Source organism: Scylla paramamosain, chromosome 34, assembly GCF_035594125.1.
Source record: "Scylla paramamosain isolate STU-SP2022 chromosome 34, ASM3559412v1, whole genome shotgun sequence".
In the NCBI taxonomy this organism is placed as follows: domain Eukaryota; kingdom Metazoa; phylum Arthropoda; class Malacostraca; order Decapoda; family Portunidae; genus Scylla; species Scylla paramamosain.
Genome location: NC_087184.1, coordinates 17,270,220 through 17,287,261, shown reverse-complemented (window position 1 = coordinate 17,287,261; position 17,042 = coordinate 17,270,220). Strand labels below are relative to the sequence as shown.

The window sequence follows — 17,042 nt, the reverse complement described above, 5'->3', positions numbered from 1 at the left end:
AGTTAGTGTGTGTTGAGAGGAAGGAATGAACTGAGGTGAGACTACAGCATCCTGAACTGGTCTGGTCAGCTGGAAAAGAGTGAAGTGACTCAATATATGGAAGTGGGAGAGACGCTGTGATTATGAGGATGCTTTCCCTGGAAAGTGGGAGGATTAAAGAGTATGTGTGAGAGAGGAAGAGATGATTGGAGGAGTGAGAAAAAGAGATGCATGACAAGTACAAATGTAGACTATCTGTGGCTACTCTTTGGAAGTTCCCAAGAAATTATTTAGTGTGTGCTCCACTACATTATGTTATAATCAAGGTGAGAAGGAAGGAACCCCCACACTGATGCCAAGTAACCTCTTCAATAGGGAGAGAGAAATCCAGTCACTACATAAAAAAAGTTTTACTGTACACAAGAACACTAAAATAAGTCTGTGATCAACATGAGTCAACACAAACTTGGATCACATTTAAGGCAATGACACGAATTTCTCCTTAGGATTAGTTTGCTACCATAACAAAACTGTTGCAGCACGACAGGTTATCACACAGCACTACCCTACCTCTCCCCACCACCACCACCATTGCTACCACCACCTCACTGACTTGCCTGCAGACAACACCAGGCTCTGGCCAACACACTAAGACTTACCCTAGGGAGAAACTGCCATCAAAGCTTTGGGTCTTGGCACGGGAATGTGGACTGCACTGCTCGTCTTCCTGGTGGCATCACAAGCTCTTATCTTCTGAGATATGCTGACTACACTTATTTTTTTCATGCTGTTCTTTGCTATTCTCTGAGGTATGCTGACTGTTATTTTCTGGCTCTTGTCTTATGGATGGCAGTAGTGTTTCTGTCAACTATAGTTCTTGCTAGGAAGGAAGGCTGCAACACTCTGCCATCCTGAAATCTCCTTAGAATCTGCATTGCTTCACCAAATCACTCAACTCCATCCATGACTAGTGTTACTCAGCATTACATGATAACATGAGCTGCTCTGATCATCCCCAGTCCTCATTACATCAAGCTTGTATGTCTATCTTAAAAGCACCTAAACATATCCATAAAATAGTACTCTCTTTCCCTTTCTGGTTGTGGCAAGAACACTTCCAAGCAGCCTTGTTTAACTGGTACTGAGAGAAGGGAGGAGAGCATGAGTGTGGAGGCTGACTCTTCCCTTAGTGGTACTGGAACATGTCCTGCTGCTGGGCCTCCACCTCTGTCACCTGGAAGATGTCCAAGGTCTGCTGAGCTCCAGCATCCCCACTGGGTGCAGCGGCCTCCAGTGTATGGTACTCTTGTGGTGCCGAGCTGCTGTCCTCCTGAGAAAGAACCTGATGATGCTGTTGATGTTGATGCTGCTGTTGCTGCTGATGCTGTTGTTGCTGTTGCTGTTGCTGCTGTTGTTGTTGTTGTTGTTGTTGTTGTTGTTGTTGTTGCTGCTGCTGTTGCTGCTGTTGTTGTTGAGGTGTGGGCTGAGGGTGTTGATGGAAGTGAGGCAGGGCAGAGGAGGCTGTCTCTGTGGCAGCTGTCACCACCTGGGCCTCAATGTCACATTTCTTCAGCTTGTGCAGGTACTGAAGGTGTTGCCGCACTCCCTGCAGCCACCTGGGGAGGGAGGGGGGGGAGTGCACAAAACAGGTAATCTCTGTTTTAGAAACCAGTAAATGCTGAATGCAATAAGAAGGTTATCTGTCAATCAACTGACCTATTTGTGTTTGATATGAGGCTGAGAGATGGTGTGTTGCAAAGAAAATAGGATAACTTATAAAATACACAAGAACAACAGATCTTTTATGCTTGATACCATGATACATTATCTATACACTGGGCTCAGAGACTGAGTGTTGAGAAAACATGATGATTTGGTAAAAAGCATAACATTACAGACCTGACTCAATTCTGGAAATAGGCAAATAAAGTCAGAATACAGAAGAGCACTCTGACACCCTACCTGGCAAATGTTGGATGGGAATAAGCCAAAGTAAATCAAGTAACCAATCAATACAAACAAGAAATAAATCAAGCAGAAGAGCTGCTCACCTGAACCACTTCCCACACAGACGACACTTGTACTTGGACTCAGCACTGTGTGTCTGCATGTGTTTCTTAACACTGTCGTGCCAGGAAAACTTCTTGCCGCAAAGCTCACACATGTACGGCTTCTCTCCCGTGTGGATGCGCATGTGCTCGTTGTAATGAGCACGGTGATAGAACCGTTTCTGGCACAACTCACACTGGATCTTGTACCTGTGAATGCACCAATGATTTGGGGAGGCATACAGCAAGAGTAGGTTAGGTTAGGTTAGGTTAAGTTGGTCTAATCTTGTCAACTCATTCTGGATTTTGTACCTGTGAATGCATCAGTGATTAGGAGAGGTAGGTTAGGTTAGTTAGGTTAAGTTGATCTAATCTTATCAACTCATTCTCGATCTTGTACCTGTGAACATACCAATAATTAGGAGAGGTAAATTATGTTAGGTTAAGTTGCTAAGTTGTGCCTCTCACCTTTTCTCGTGTTGGGAGCGAACATGACACAGAAGAGTCGATTTGTCCGTAAACTCCCGCTGGCAGTGGCTACACTCGTACTTACAGTCTGAAATGAACAAGATACATGAGATGCCACAATGTCTGAATCCATGATTGAGTTCCTTGGTAAGAACTCATAAAAATATCTCAAGTAGTTTTAGCAACAGATTCACAGCCAAGTCACGGCCTAGTGGACTATATTCAGGCAAGACCTTGTTCTGCTGTGGACTCAAAGAAATCTAGAAGCAAAGGATAGGAGGAGTGGTAAAGAGTAGCAACAGGATAGGGCCCAAAAAATTAACAAGCAAAGGACAGGAAGAGTGGTAAGTTGTACTATGAAGGGACCCACAAAATCTACAACCAAAAGACAGAAGGAGTGGTAAAGGGCAACACCAAGAAGTGTTACTTACAAAAAATCAAGCAAAGGACAGGAGAAATGGTTAAAGGTAGCAGTATGTGGGTGCTTTAACAGTGGGGGCCAGATGAACAAAAAATACAAGCACACTACACAGGGACTCACTTTGATGCTTCTTGATGTGTTCCTTGAGGTTGAATGGTTTCTTGAAGTATGCGTGGCAGTATGGGCAGGTGTGCAGGTTGAGGTCATGGCTGTGCATATGCTTCTTGAGATGGTTCACCTGTGATATGCAACAAAACAATCATCACACCACTTATTCAAACTTTTCAGTCATACAGTGAATAAAAGTAATGTCGTGGTTGTGCACGTATGGGACTTCTTGAGATGGTTCACCTGTGCACGTCAACAAAACAATCATTGCACTCCTTCAAACTTTTCACGTACACAATACCTAAAAGTAATTTAGTACGAATTTTACTTATGACCTTCACAAAAAATCTAATCATAATTGCTATACTCATATATTTTCCATCCTTGAGAGAGAGAGAGAGAGAGAGAGAGAGAGAGAGAGAGAGAGAGAGAGAGAGAGAGAGAGAGAGAGAGAGAGAGAGAGAGAGAGAGAGAGAGAGAGAGAGAGAGAGAGAGAGAGAGAGAGAGAGAGAGAGAGAGAGAGAGAGAGAGAGAGAGAGAGAGAGAGAGAGAGAGAGAGAGAGAGAGAGAGAGAGAGAGAGAGAGAGAGAGAGAGAGAGAGAGAGAGAGAGAGAGAGAGAGAGAGAGAGAGAGAGAGAGAGAGAGAGAGAGAGAGAGAGAGAGAGAGAGAGAGAGAGAGAGAGAGAGAGAGAGAGAGAGAGAGAGAGAGAGAGAGAGAGAGAGAGAGAGAGAGAGAGAGAGAGAGAGAGAGAGAGAGAGAGAGAGAGAGAGAGAGAGAGAGAGAGAGAGAGAGAGAGAGAGAGAGAGAGAGAGAGAGAGAGAGTCCTCCAGACTTACTCCAACAAAGCGCTGTTTGCAGACAGTACAAACAAGATTCTTTGGCTTGCCCGAGGGTGCTGTGTCACTCTTCTTCTTTTTCTTCTTCTTAGCACTGGACTGTACAGCAGCAGCTTCCATCTCCTGAAAGACAGCACACACAGATGAACACACAGGCTGTACAGGTCAAGTTACCTAATTCAGGGCAAACCTTCTGCCACGGCCAGGGAAGCCTTCACCCAGTGAAGATGAACCCGGATCTGACATGTCTCCCTCGTGGGAGGGACATATGTTTCTCAAGTTCTCAAATAGAGTATAGCAGTGTTAGCAGATGACTGACTGATCCAATGTGCCACAACAACAGGGTCATACAGAACTGTACATAAATGCAAAACAACAAACACTGATATAACTGGCCACTAGTAGAATCATGGTGACCCACACAAAGATCACTGGCCACTAACAGAGTAATGGTGACCCAAGCAAGGATCACTGGCCACTAGCAGAGTCATGGTGACCCAAGCAATGGTCATTGGCTGCTAGCAGAGTAGTGGCAGCCCCAGCCCAATACCTCCCAGCAGGCACCCACCAGTGGCTGAGTGACAGGCTGCAATGCTGGGTCACAGGGACGGTAGAAGATGCCCAGGATCTCCAGCATCCTCTGCAGCTGGTCCTCCTTGATGCTGAACTCCTTGGTGAGCTGCTCCACCCGGGCATTGATGTCCCAGGGAGTGGCCTGCGCTGCCCTGTTGCTGGTGGCACATACCGCACCCTCCTGCAAATCAAGGATTCATTCATGCTGCCTCAAGGAACACCTGGCTTATCACAGTGTCTTTTAGTCTAGTGCAATGAATGGTGACTGACACTTGTGCCTAGTGACTCCCCTGAGGTAACAGCCATGGCAAGCACAGCACCTGAGCATGCACTTCATCCTTGTACAATCTTCTCTCCTCTCCCCTCACTCATACACTTAACACTGTCTTTTCACTTGGTAAGTTCCTACATTTGTACTACTATGCTGATTCTCAAACAGGACCTAACAAAGGTGTGCATGAAGCACTACAGTAGCAGTGTTAGCACAGCACACCACGCTGCAGCACAGCAGCACACACCACCCACCTGACAGCTGGTGCAAATGACACTAAGTTGCGACACAGCCCCCTCCCTGAGTGAGGCCTGCTCCTGGATGACGATGGTGCCCAGGCCAGGGCAGCGGTGCATCATGCGCACCATCTCACCCAGGTTGGTCATGTCCATGATGCGGTAGCCCACCGCCGGAATCACATCATCCACCACACCAGCAGGGATGAGAGAGGCTGGCTCACACTGCTCCGACGCCTTCAGCAGCTGCCCCAGCAGGTTCTCCTTCTGTGCCTCCTGCTGCTGCAGCGCACTGCTAGCAGTGGTCGGCGCAGGGCTTGGCACACTGCGCACTGCCAGCACGCTGTCTGGCATGAGGAAGCTGCCACTGCCACCACTGCTCTCCTCCAGCGCCCCAGCCCCGCCAGTGGTGGTGGCAGTGGTGGTGGTGGTGGGGGTGGCGCTGGTGGTCTGTGTGGCTGCCTTGGGGTCCTTCCTGCGGCGCTTCCTGGTGGTGGTGGCAGTAGTGGTGGTGGCAGTGGAGGCTGTGGTGGAGGTGGAGGTGGTGGAGGTGGCAGTGGAGGTGGAGGAAGGGGGCAAGGTGGTGTGGTGGGCTGTGGTGGCTCTGTTGCGGCGGCTGCGCAACACCAGGGTGGGGCGCTGTGGTGGCGGGGGAGGCTCCACCGTCTTCTTGTCCAGGGTGACCTGCTGAGGCTCCAGGTCCTGGAAGGCCTGGGCCAGGCCACCACCACCGCCACCACCATTACCACCACTGCCACTGGTGATGGCCGCGGCACGCTCCAGCTTCGGGGTGCCGAGGCTGGCCAGGGTGAGGGCCACCTCGCTGTCAGTGTCTGAGCCGTGGTAGGCTGTGGACAGCTGCGCCATGTTGGTCTCGTAGCACGACGATGAGATGAGGCTGAACTCAGCACCAATGGGCATCATGGCTGTTCCCTCCCCCCCCACCCTGGGGAAAGCCCCATCCCCTCCCTCCCTACCCCCAAGCACCAGACTGTCCCCAGGCTGCTCTAGGCCAGACACACCATCCTTCTTATGAGGCTGATGCAACACATACAATGGTGGTGGCACCTCTTGGGGGGCTGGGGCATACACCCCCTCCCCAACACCCCCCTGCAGGAGGTCCACACCCCCCACACCCCCCTCCCCCTCCTTCACACCCCCTAGGCCCTTGGCCAGTGGCACTGGCACCAGGGAGTCGAAGGGCACGATGTTGCCAGCAGGCACCTCATACACCATGATGGGCGCCGGCTGCAGCCCCTCGTAGTAGTGCTGCGCCTCCAGCGGCAGTGTGCCAGCACCCAGGGGCATCTCTGGCCCGGCCCCAGGGCCTGCCGCACCAGGGAAAGAGGACAGCTTGAGTCCTTTGGCCCCACCCAGCACCTCTGAGGCATCCTCCAGCAGCGTGGCCTGAGGGAAGCAGGAATGTTAGTACTGGTGCACTGCTCACCCTGCTGGGCACGGCATCCACACACCAGGCACCCCGGCAGCCCTCACCTGGTGTCCCAGCGCCTGCTGCACTTCCCCGCTGCTACCCATGTCCCCCATGTCCCCTTCCAGGGTCAGGGGGTCCTCTCCGCCACCTCCAAGAGGATCCTCCAGGTCATGGGGAGGCACACGGTCCCCCTCTCCACCAAGTTGCAGCTCTTCTCCCCCCACCACTGCCAGGCCTCCGTGCTGGTGTTGGTGGTGGTGCTGGTGGTGGTGCTGCTGGTGGTGGTGGTGGTGGTGGTGGTGGGGATGGTGGTGGTGGTGATGGTGGAGGTCATCCCCAATGGCCCTCATGTCCTGCTCCACCTCAAGCTCCATCACCGGTGACAACACGTGCTGCTTCTGTGCCTCACCACCGACTCCTGCTGCCGCCGCTGCCGCCGCAGCCGCTGCTGCTGCTGCCAGACCCTGGTGCTCCATCCCCCTGCCAACACAGAAACAGCACTCACTCAACACTGTTCTTACCTATCTTACATCTTCCAGCCTAAATGAACCACAACCCAGCCATTCCTCACCCTGAACACACCTCAGCCTGCATGTTCACTCACTACCATAGCACACTCTGCATCTCTCCCTGGCCACAGCACACTAAGCACCCCTCCCTGGCCACAGCACACTCAGCACCTCTCCCTGGCCACAGCATACTTGGCATCCCTCCCTGGTCACAGCACACTCAGCACCTCTCCTTGACAACATCAAGGACTCAGGGGGCCCGAGAGCAAGTCAGGTCGTTGGCCATATAGATGCAACATTCAGTTTTGTATTGGAAATGGGAACAGACATGAGAAAAGCATATTAAAATCATTAGCGGGGAACAGAGAATGGGATAGTCAGATGCTTCAGACACCTGCGTTTCTGTGAGGAAAGGAATATGAGGTTCGGCACATATAAACTTCATTGGCAAGGCGAGGATAACATTGTGACATTGTGACAGCCGAGCAAATCCCCTGAGTAACCCCAAAAATAGGCCAGGATGTCTACACGTCTAATGAAACACACAGTTCCTTACCTCCTAAGTCACTGATAAGCCTCATTTTTATGGCAATGGGGATAAAAACACGTGGCAGAGCATGACAACCTCCCTCATGTGACTGCTCTCCCTCTCTCTCTCTCCTTGCTCTCCCACACTCTCTCAGGCGGTGTGTGAGTGTAAACAATGCTCCATCAGACCAGCTTGGACGAGAGTGATTCTGTCCAATGCTTATTTAACACTCTCCCAAGCACCCTCTCCCCTCCTAACCTCTCTCGACCTTATCTGCCATCGTTGTGCCTACCTGGGAGTGCCAAGGGGCGGGCCTAGAGTAACGAGGGCCAGAAATGTGGCGCCTTTAACATCGCGAGTGGTGGAGTGACAGATGACTTTTGTCCACTTCACTCCCTGCAAAGTTCATATTCATAATGGGGTTGCTTTTTTGTGTTTATTTCGCTTATTTAATTATCTTTAGTGGTAATTTGCGGTGGAAAGTGGAATATGTTCAGTGTAAAGGGTTAGTGTTTCTTGCAAAGGGGATACGGGCGTGGCCTGAGAGGCTGGTTAAAGGGTTGGGGGGGGATGGGATACAGTTCATCAAAAAAAAAAAAAGAAAAATAGTAATAATAATAATAAATAAATAAATACTTGGCGTTTATTCTGTATTAGCGTACAGGCTAAAATTCTGCCAAAGAAAGAATACGGTGTTTATAAGTTTATGAAATGAAATCTGAAGTTGTTGGGTATGCAAGACTAGGATGGGATGATAAGAGTAATTTTCATTCTTTCGCTTACATATGATAATAATTTGTGATAAAATTTATATAAGAAAATAAATTGATTTTAAGAAAGCAGAATCAGAAGTTAATGAGGGAATGTATGTCTTTAATTCTATTTTATAACGATTTGTGATAAAAGTTAAGAAATTATAATGAAATATTTTATATTTCTATCATTATGAGAGAGAGAGAGAGAGAGAGAGAGAGAGAGAGAGAGAGAGAGAGAGAGAGAGATTAATACCAGGTTACTTAATTAAGCGTATACATGACATTTTTTGCGACATTCCCAATCCCAAGAGGCGCACCTTTCCAAAATAATGGAAGCTCTAGGATATATTTCAAACAAATTTTGTCATAGCATTGCTTAGGCTTTTGTAAAATCTCCCTAAGAATGGTGGGATGTAGTATTCCGAGAAACTTGCGTATATACTGATAACTAGATAACTTTCCTATCCCTGCCTACTCTCAATCTCTCAACACATTTTTCTGGCATGTGACACAACAGCAATCTAAAGCCTCAATCTCTTTAATATTGTCATATCATAATTCTTCTTTTAGCTCCAGGACGTGGAAGGCTTAGCTACACGTGCTGAGCAAAAGCAAAATACTCTTTTAATACCCCGTCTAGTCATATAATACTCGCTTGTCACTGTTCACATTCCTGTTTACCCACTGTTTATTTTTTATTTTCAGTTCTACTTTTATTACTTCACCAGTGGACTGTCTTATATATAATATCCACAATTTTCTTTTTATTTACAGGCTGTCCTTCAGTCATAACTATTGCTTCTACCTAGTACATTCCTCTATCTATCCACAACTATCTTCTTATTTACAGCCTGTCTTTTAATCATAACTATTGCTTCTACTACCTTTCACTATCTATCTATGGTTTCCTTCTTATGACTGAAAGACAGATAGTTCATGAGGTAAAAATATATAACTGTAAATAAGGAGGAAAATGTGGATAGATAGAGGAAAGTATTAGAAATGATTGCTTCTCTTACTGAAAATCACCCTTGCTAATTTCACAGCCATACTCTGTTGTCCAATCAAATGTTTCATCTAGTATAGCACACTCACCACTCAGGTACTGGCCACAAGGTTGCTGCTATGTACTACAGTTGGCTGCAGTAAAATCTCTATCTCTCCATTTATTGAGTAGCAATGTGTCATCTCCTACCTGGTGAAGGCTGTTGTTTTCCTGTAATTGGTTAAACCCCCTAAGGACCAAACCTTAAGCCTCCACCCACTTGACCTGCCCCATCTGGTCCATACCTCATACTCCATGCATTCACATAATCAGTGCATCCTCTCCTCATCCTCCTCACCACCACAATCACCAGCCCCTCTCTTTCTTTTCCCTCCTTTCCAATAAGTCCTGCTCTTCCACCTCTTGTTGAAGCACTGGTTACTGGCTTTAGTGTGTGTTGGCATAGACTTGTCAGTTGTTTCTCAGAGATCAATGCCTCCCTAATGAGCTTCTCTTGATCTAGGTCTTTAAAGGTGGAGTTTTTAGGTGAAATAAATGATTGCTTCACTCACCAACAGTAAAAACTCTATATGTACTATCAACAAGAGAAATGTGGAGCAAGCATATATTTTCATCATGAGCAGGATCAATATTGATATGATTATAATATTTGTGGGTCTCTTATCTTATCTGGAAACAAAACTCAAGAGGAATACAAACCAGTTTTCTTTATTGCTCATTTGTCAAATAAAACACACATTCCCTGTCACATTTGTATGCATCATCAAGACTTAAAGATATGACAAACAGAGGGAATCATAACTTACACATAACTCATTTCCTACACATAACACAGCAGCCACCCATGAGCCAGGCACTCACTCAACACACACACACACATTACAGCTGCCCTCCTGTGATTGGAGCAGGACTGAGTAACACATCCCAGTACTCATGTGACAGGCAGGCAACCAGCTGTACTTGGTGGTGCAGTGATGGCTAGGCAAACATGTGGGTGGCGATACTGTGGTACATACTTGTGACCAGACTACATCAGCTCTCCAGATTAAACTTATAACAGGCAATATGCAGCTTAGAAGGCCCTCACATTATTTAATTTCTTCGACTGAGAGTGATGGATATATACTGAAATGCACAGCCTCTGTCTTACTCTTATACATCATCCATCAGTTCAAGTGCATGATATCAAGAGGTTCCTCTTGTCCTCTCCCCAAAACAAGTGTTGTATACATGAAAAATAGTTATGCCTACTTCTTCTGATCTAAACATGCAAAGAGTGACTTGAGTTCATATGGTAATTCTGCATCTTCTGACTCTAAATACATTCACCAATCATCAAAGGAGTTTTCATGCACATTATAAATCACAGTATTGTGTTGAGATCTGATCCAGAAAGGGAAACATGTTTGAAGTTTGAGGAAATCAGAGAAAAAATAAAAATTTAGCAAACAAAAGCAATATAGCATAATTTTTTGATCTAAAACAGTAATAATGATAATAACTTATTAGTTAATCACTGTTACAGTTATTTATAAATTGCATTTTATCTGTAAATTAGTGTAAATAAAAAAATGCTAACACTGGTCAGACCCCAACATTTCTTTGGCAGACTGACATACATACATACATTCCTGTTCTCTCTCTCTCTCTCTCTCTCTCTCTCTCTCTCTCTCTCTCTCTCTCTCTCTCTCTCTCTCTCTCTCTCTCGGGAACAGGATATGTCCTACACCTACACTCTTCCATCTTAGAAAATTTGCTACAAGTGAGATTCAGTTGATCCGCCAGTGTCATGTGGAGCGCCTCCGCTGCCCGGCGGCTCACACGGGAGTCGCTGCGGGGCAGCCAAGTTAAAGTAACACGTCTCTACCCGAGGGAGGAAATATCTCGTGTCTTCCAATATGAAAGTGACGCAGATACACTGCTGAGCATCGTTACAAAGAAATCCATGACATCTTACTGACTGTTTTGCACGGCTGTAAAAATATCAAGAGTTTTCACGATACTGAAAGAAATGCATGTTTTATAATCATGTACTGTATTATATTATATTATATATAGTATATATATGTATATATAAAGACCAAAGGCAGTAATGTGATGTCTAAATAAGTGTGTTTATGATACCCTGAGAGGTATGGGGGGCACACAGCACCCAAGTTACTTAGCCTTTTGGAAGGGTCTCAGTTCCCACTCAGACCCTTCACACCCTGGTGGGGACATTCTCGGCGTGCGGGACACTTCACCCGGGCCATCACTAACCCTCGGCCTTCCAGTCCCTCTCGACTTCTTCAACAACTCTGATTCAAGCCCAGACATTCACCAGACTGGATACTTTTGTCTCCTTGCCATGTGGAGGAAAGTTTAGCTCCACTGTAGCACTGCATGGCCGACAGTCTCCAGGTCTTGTGTGCAGCGTGTGAATATCCTCTGGCGTCCTGGTGACTGTGTGCATCACCTTGTGAGATTGTCACTTGCTTCTGTTGGGCTCTCGCAACAAGAGGAAGGCACATGTGGGGCGTGGGAAGGGCAGGGTGCAGGAGAGAGTGGGAACAGGCATCAACAGACTGACTGACTGACTCTTGTACATAAGTGTGTGGCACAGTTACCGGCACCAGGCACCACCACTCTCATTGAGGCAGGCACTGTACTGGTGGTAGTGGTGATGGTGGTGGTGGTGGCTCAAGTAATGTTTTGTTTGTGTGTGTGTGTGTGTGTGTATACCACTGTGCTCCATGATACTTGCATATAAATAGGTGTGACATGTAAGAGTGGTGAGTGGTGAGTGCCGCCACAGGGAGCCTTGTGAGTGCCGCAGGGCAATGCAGCAGGCCTGGCAGTGTGCACGCTCTGGTAGTGTGGTGTCATCACATACATGTCTTGTTCACAATATTTTCAACAAATCAGAACTTGTTAGATGCTCTGAATGTTATTTTTTCTCTTATTATCATTGTTACCATTTTTTTTTTTTTTCGTGGTCAGGCCTGTGTGGTGAGGAGGGACAAGGGAGATGAGGTGCAGCAGAGGACCAGACACTGATGCATGACTCAATGACAACTGATACACCAGCACCTTGACATGGGCTATGGGGCTTCTCTTGGTGAGGAGGCCATAACCATCCATAACACTGTGTGCAAAGACTGGAGCACAATTTTAAGTTACCCCCAAGGATGTGCAGTCTGCAGTGCTTTTCTCTTTTGTCTCCTACCTCTCTCTCACTCCTCTCCTGACTCTTCTACTTGGAGGAGGAGGAAGAATTGGTCTTGAGCAAGTTACATCGAACAACAGCTGGTCCAGACACTCTGCATATGCCCAATATCAGTATAAAAGCAGTAGTCGTACGGAGATAGAAAGACTGTCAAATACATAGGTGCAAAACAGCTTCTGTCTCTCCTCTAAGCCGTTGTCTTCTTTCTGCAAACACTGTCAACCCTCGGTCTAGGTTGTGGAGTCTTTTATGTACACAGGACTGGCTCTTCCTTTAGCCTCGTCAGTCCACAAGATCTCTCATAGATGTCTCAGTGGAGTGACTCAACCTCAGCATTAAGTTACAGCATTCCTTCACAGAATATTTACACTTGATCACTGTGAGTCTGTCTCCGAGTGCAGAGAGCAGCTGTCCATCCCTCATCTCTGCTGATACTCTGCCAGCGGCTTCACTAGCTCCTCCGTGTACACTCGGTGGATCGCCTCACACACGAACCTGAACTGACTCTGTGGGGGAAGACAGCATGGGTGAGGGGGAGCACACTTACTTGCACAGTACAGTCAGATTACTCATTCATATAACTGACTGCATCTTGAACTATACTTGGGTTGTCAACACATATCAAATAATTGGAAAAGAAAATGGTGATTTTCATTCTTCACTTTATAAAATGCAGAGAAATTATCAAACTGTTATTTGCATTTTGAATTATGCTTGGGTTATCAACACATATCAGATAGGTGAGAAAGAAACTAGGGATTTCTTTGATGAACTGTGATACAAGATTAATGAATGGTGTGCTTGCATCTTGAACTGTATCAAGTAACTTGAAAAGACAGCCAGGATTTATGTGGTGAAGTGTGACACGAGATGACTGGATGACTCACAGCTGTCTGGATCATCATGGCTCGCTGGTCCCTCATGGCCTTCACAATGTCCAGGGGGTAGATCGGTTCATTGGCCTCAATCAGACACTGCGCCGTCTCCATCAGGATGAGAACACCTGTCCGCCCAATGCCGGCTGAGCAGTGAACTATAGTGGGCTCCACCATGCCTGCGAAACACACAGACAGTGAGACACACATCATCAACACATGGGCAGTAAGACACATGTGATTGTATGCTAACTTTTAGATGAGCTGCAGTTAGCATTTCTGTTTAGTAAATGACAGACAGACAGACGTATCCTGCTAACATATCCTCCAATTAGCACACTCACCAACTCTCGCCTTTCTGACTTGAGTGACAAAATTGAGGAACTCTGTGGAGTCATCAGGCACCCCATGGTCCGGCCAGGCTAGATACTGCATGTGTGTGATGTGGCGCTCCTCCTGGGTCTGTGGAGAGTGGAAGTGCTGTGAGGCTCAGGGTGGTGGGTGGAAAGTAATTCGGTCTTATTCATTTCTTTGTTTTGTATTCCTATGTAGTGTTGGGTGATGAGTTGGAGAGAGAGAGAGAGAGAGAGAGAGAGAGAGAGAGAGAGAGAGAGAGAGAGAGAGAGAGAGAGAGAGGAGAGAGAGAGAGAGAGAGAGAGAGAGAGAGAGAGAGAGAGAGAGAGACACACACACACACACACACAAAAAAAAAAAAAAGACGACGAGAGAAAAACAACAAGTTTCAGACTTCAGAATAAGGATGGGTAAAAAAAAAAAAAAAAAAAAAAAACAAGGGCTGTTATCAGTGATAAGAAAATTAGAAAAAGCTTATCTTTATCTAATCTTCCCTTGAGACGCAAGAGTAGATTACTTCAAAGTCACTTGAGGAGGTACGTTGTTACAGCGGAAGTATGCACTTATTCATCCATCCAATTCATCACCTTGCAATTCATCAACCATTCCCCTCTCTCTCTCTCTCTCTCTCTCTCTCTCTCTCTCTCTCTCTCTCTCTCTCTCTCTCTCTCTCTCTCTCTCTCTCTCTCTCTCTCACTGTACTGCAACACAATATCATCTTATTATTTTACTGGTGATTATCTCTCATGCTCCCCAGTATTTATTCTACTATTTTATGTATATCACTTTCATTTTCATCCATTCTCTCCGGTGTTACAAAGATTAGCCAAACAGCAACAGACCTTTACTTCCTTGCCTGGCTTTTTGAAAGCTAATTCTTATGACTTGGTACTGAGATAAGATACTGAAGGTTCCTCCGCCATCAAGGAGGAAGAACAGGAGTAAGAGCAAGAAGGGAAGAGAAAACAAGAAGGGGAGAGAAAACAAGAAAGGAAGAGTTCAAGTCCTTCATGACAGGCTCACCTCAGTGTTAATAGTGAGCATGGTAAGGATGCAGGACACTACAGCAGAAAGGCCTCCTCCCCCACCACCACCACCAAGGGAAAGCAGCAGCAGTAGGAACAAGAGGATAAACAGAAGGAAGGTGAAAATAAAGAAGAGAGGAAGAGTTTACAACAGACTATTACTTCCTTGGCTGGTTATCTGAGAGCTAATTCTTACTACTTGGTATAGGGAAAGGACAGTGAAGGAGAAAGAACAAGAGTAGGAACAAGAGGAGAAGCAGAAGGAAGTGGGGAAGGAAACAAGAGAGAGTTTACACACATCCTTCACGCCAGACTCACCTCTGTGTTAATGAGGGTGAATTCCCTGAAGGCAAACCCAGGAGTTTCTTCCTCCTTGTTGCAGGTCACTTGGAGGATGCCAAAGTCGACCGTCTCGTAAAGCCGTGGCCAATAGCGGTGGCACTTGACTCTGTGGTGAGGGAAAGAAGTGTTAACAGTGGTACTGTACTCTCTTACTACACAAACATCTATAAAACACTCATTCTTTACTCTAGAGGTGACGTGTACAAGTCATGGTGACTGTGTGACTGGGAAAGTGTGAGTGTGTGCAAGATAGATTGAACAGGTGAGCAAATGGGTGAGTGAGAGTGCATGAAAGAAAGAGTGAATGAATGAGTGAAAGAAAGAGTTAGTGAGAGAAAGAATGATTGAATAGGTGAGTGAAAGAAAGAGAGACTGAGTGAGCAAGTGAGTGAATAAATGAATGAATGAAAGATTGGATAGGTGAGTGAAAAAGTAAGCATGAAAAAATAAGCAAATGAGTGAGTAAAAAAGCAAAAAAAGAGAATAAGTGAAAGAAAGAAAGAGCAATTGAGTGAGCATATGAGTAAGTAACAGAATGAATGAATGAATAAATGAGTGAGTGAGTACATGAGCCTCACCTGCCCTGCTCCACCACAGTCGTCAGCATCACAATGAGGGTCGACTGCTGCTCCCAAACCATGTGCCAGAAGTCAGTACAGGTGCCTGCCAGCGGCCCCTGACTGGCAATGTACCGGTTGATGATGCCTGAGCCCTGCACCTCCATGTTCACATATGAGGCATTGATGTAATCACCCGAAGCAGTGGTGGTGAGGATGACTCGAGTTGTGTCATCTGGCAGACAAGACAAAGAGGAGTTAGTTCTGTGAGGAAGTTCAGGGCTTACAGGGGACTGGTGTGGCCTGAGTTTATGAAAGTTATGGGTAGCTGTTTTTCTTTTCATTGTCCTGCCACATAATACAAACACACACAGTCCACACTTACAAGGAGAAATGTCCCTGTATCTGTTCTTCTTCTCGTTGTCCTGCCGCCGTGCCTCAGTGACGGTAAGGCCCGGCTTGCGGCGGTACAGCTGTTCAAACTGAGCCACAAGAGAGCCGGCCTCCAGCCCCTCCGCCAGCAGCATCAGTGACTCCTGCAGGGGTGGCACTCCTCCCTTGATGGTGGCACTGGCAGACAGCACCTCAGGGATGTACTGGAAGGGGGGCTCCTCCAGATCATCAGGAACATACACTGTGGATGAAAAGAGATTGTTAGTGCTTGTTCCACGTTTATGTCTCTTCCTGGAAAGTCTGGAAAGATAATGTGTCTATGCATCTTGTTCTTGTATACTCTAGTACTCTCACTCTCTCCCTTGCTCTAGTTCCCAGTTCTCCAACTCAGTACCTTTCATAAGTCTCCTTTTTGTGGTATAAAGATGCATCAAACCCTCAGGTCTCACAGCTAACATGAAACAACATTTGAGTTGTCTGGCTTTATACTGACCAGCACACACACGACGTAGCTTCTTCTTCCATGTGTTTGGGTCTCTGGTCTTCTTCTGTCCCAGCACACTGTCCTTGCTGAAGAATATTTCAAGGCGGGACATTCTGCGGTCTACCTCGTACCTTGGCACCACTTGGGAGAACACCCTGTGCTTGTGATTCAGCAGTTTCTTCACTATACCTATCTTGTGTTTCTTTTCCACTGACTCCACACTTGCTAATGTTTCAGGTGCAGTGACCTGTTGTTCATGCTGTGGTGGTTCCTTGGTCTCTTTCTCCAAGTCTTGCTTCTTCTGGGAATCACTTGTGTGTTGAGGAGATGTAACAGCAGAAGTAACAGAGATGCTTGTCTCCTGAGTTGTTTTAGCCTTGCCTGATGAACGTACAAGAGTATTTACTTTCCAGTGTTGTCCCTCACTCAAAGGAAAGTCCAGTGTGAGCCTCAGTTTGTCTTCCTGTGACATATCTTGCTCACACATCACAGGATTTTTATGGTCTACAGCTTGGCTTCCCTGGGGAAGATCAATGTAGTGCTTACTTTCATTGACTTCCACTTTGACAGATATCTCTTTCCCAGCCTCTGCAGACGCTCCACACCTGCACTCGCATATTTCCTGCAGTGAACAT

The 17,042-nt window shown here is 46.5% G+C and overlaps 2 protein-coding genes across 11 annotated transcripts in view; both read right to left on the bottom strand.

The window, feature by feature from the left end:
• Positions 1-374: 374 nt before the first annotated feature.
• Positions 375-7,843, bottom strand: LOC135090313 (uncharacterized). 2 transcript variants are annotated; one of them, XM_063986995.1, is made up of 9 exons: positions 7,704-7,843; positions 6,436-6,853; positions 4,960-6,348; positions 4,430-4,615; positions 3,862-3,984; positions 3,037-3,154; positions 2,496-2,583; positions 2,031-2,237; positions 375-1,595 (listed from the first exon to the last, which is right to left on the bottom strand). In XM_063986995.1, exons 2-9 carry the CDS (start codon positions 6,847-6,849, stop codon positions 1,166-1,168), a joined length of 2,955 nt encoding a protein of 984 aa, XP_063843065.1. In that variant the 5' UTR covers positions 6,850-6,853; positions 7,704-7,843; the 3' UTR covers positions 375-1,165. The 2 variants fall into 2 exon arrangements, with proteins under 2 accessions (XP_063843065.1, XP_063843067.1); XM_063986997.1 differs by lacking the exon at positions 7,704-7,843 and adding an exon at positions 7,439-7,602.
• A 2,021-nt stretch (positions 7,844-9,864) lies between these two features.
• LOC135090309 (tyrosine-protein phosphatase non-receptor type 4-like) overlaps positions 9,865-17,042 on the bottom strand; it is a 118,890-nt gene continuing 111,712 nt past the window's right edge. For all 9 annotated transcript variants that reach the window (XM_063986985.1, XM_063986989.1, XM_063986990.1 and 6 more), the window contains 6 exons: positions 15,916-16,164; positions 15,552-15,765; positions 14,950-15,079; positions 13,597-13,714; positions 13,265-13,431; positions 9,865-12,883 (listed from right to left, as the gene is read on the bottom strand). In XM_063986985.1, the coding sequence (XP_063843055.1) occupies positions 12,797-12,883; positions 13,265-13,431; positions 13,597-13,714; positions 14,950-15,079; positions 15,552-15,765; positions 15,916-16,164 (965 nt within the window). In that variant the 3' untranslated portion in view covers positions 9,865-12,796. The remainder of the gene's footprint in view (positions 12,884-13,264; positions 13,432-13,596; positions 13,715-14,949; positions 15,080-15,551; positions 15,766-15,915; positions 16,165-17,042) is intronic.

Excerpts from the sequence above, each read along its gene's own strand:
- LOC135090313 (XM_063986995.1), bottom strand. The coding sequence starts at position 6,849 with ATGGAGCACCAGGGTCTGGCAGCAGCAGCAGCGGCTGCGGCGGCAGCG. Across the intron at positions 4,616-4,959 it reads TCATTTGCACCAGCTGTCAG|GAGGGTGCGGTATGTGCCAC; the intron begins GTGGGTGGTGTG and ends CTTGATTTGCAG. Across the intron at positions 2,238-2,495 it reads CGCTCCCAACACGAGAAAAG|GTACAAGATCCAGTGTGAGT; the intron begins GTGAGAGGCACA and ends GTGCATTCACAG.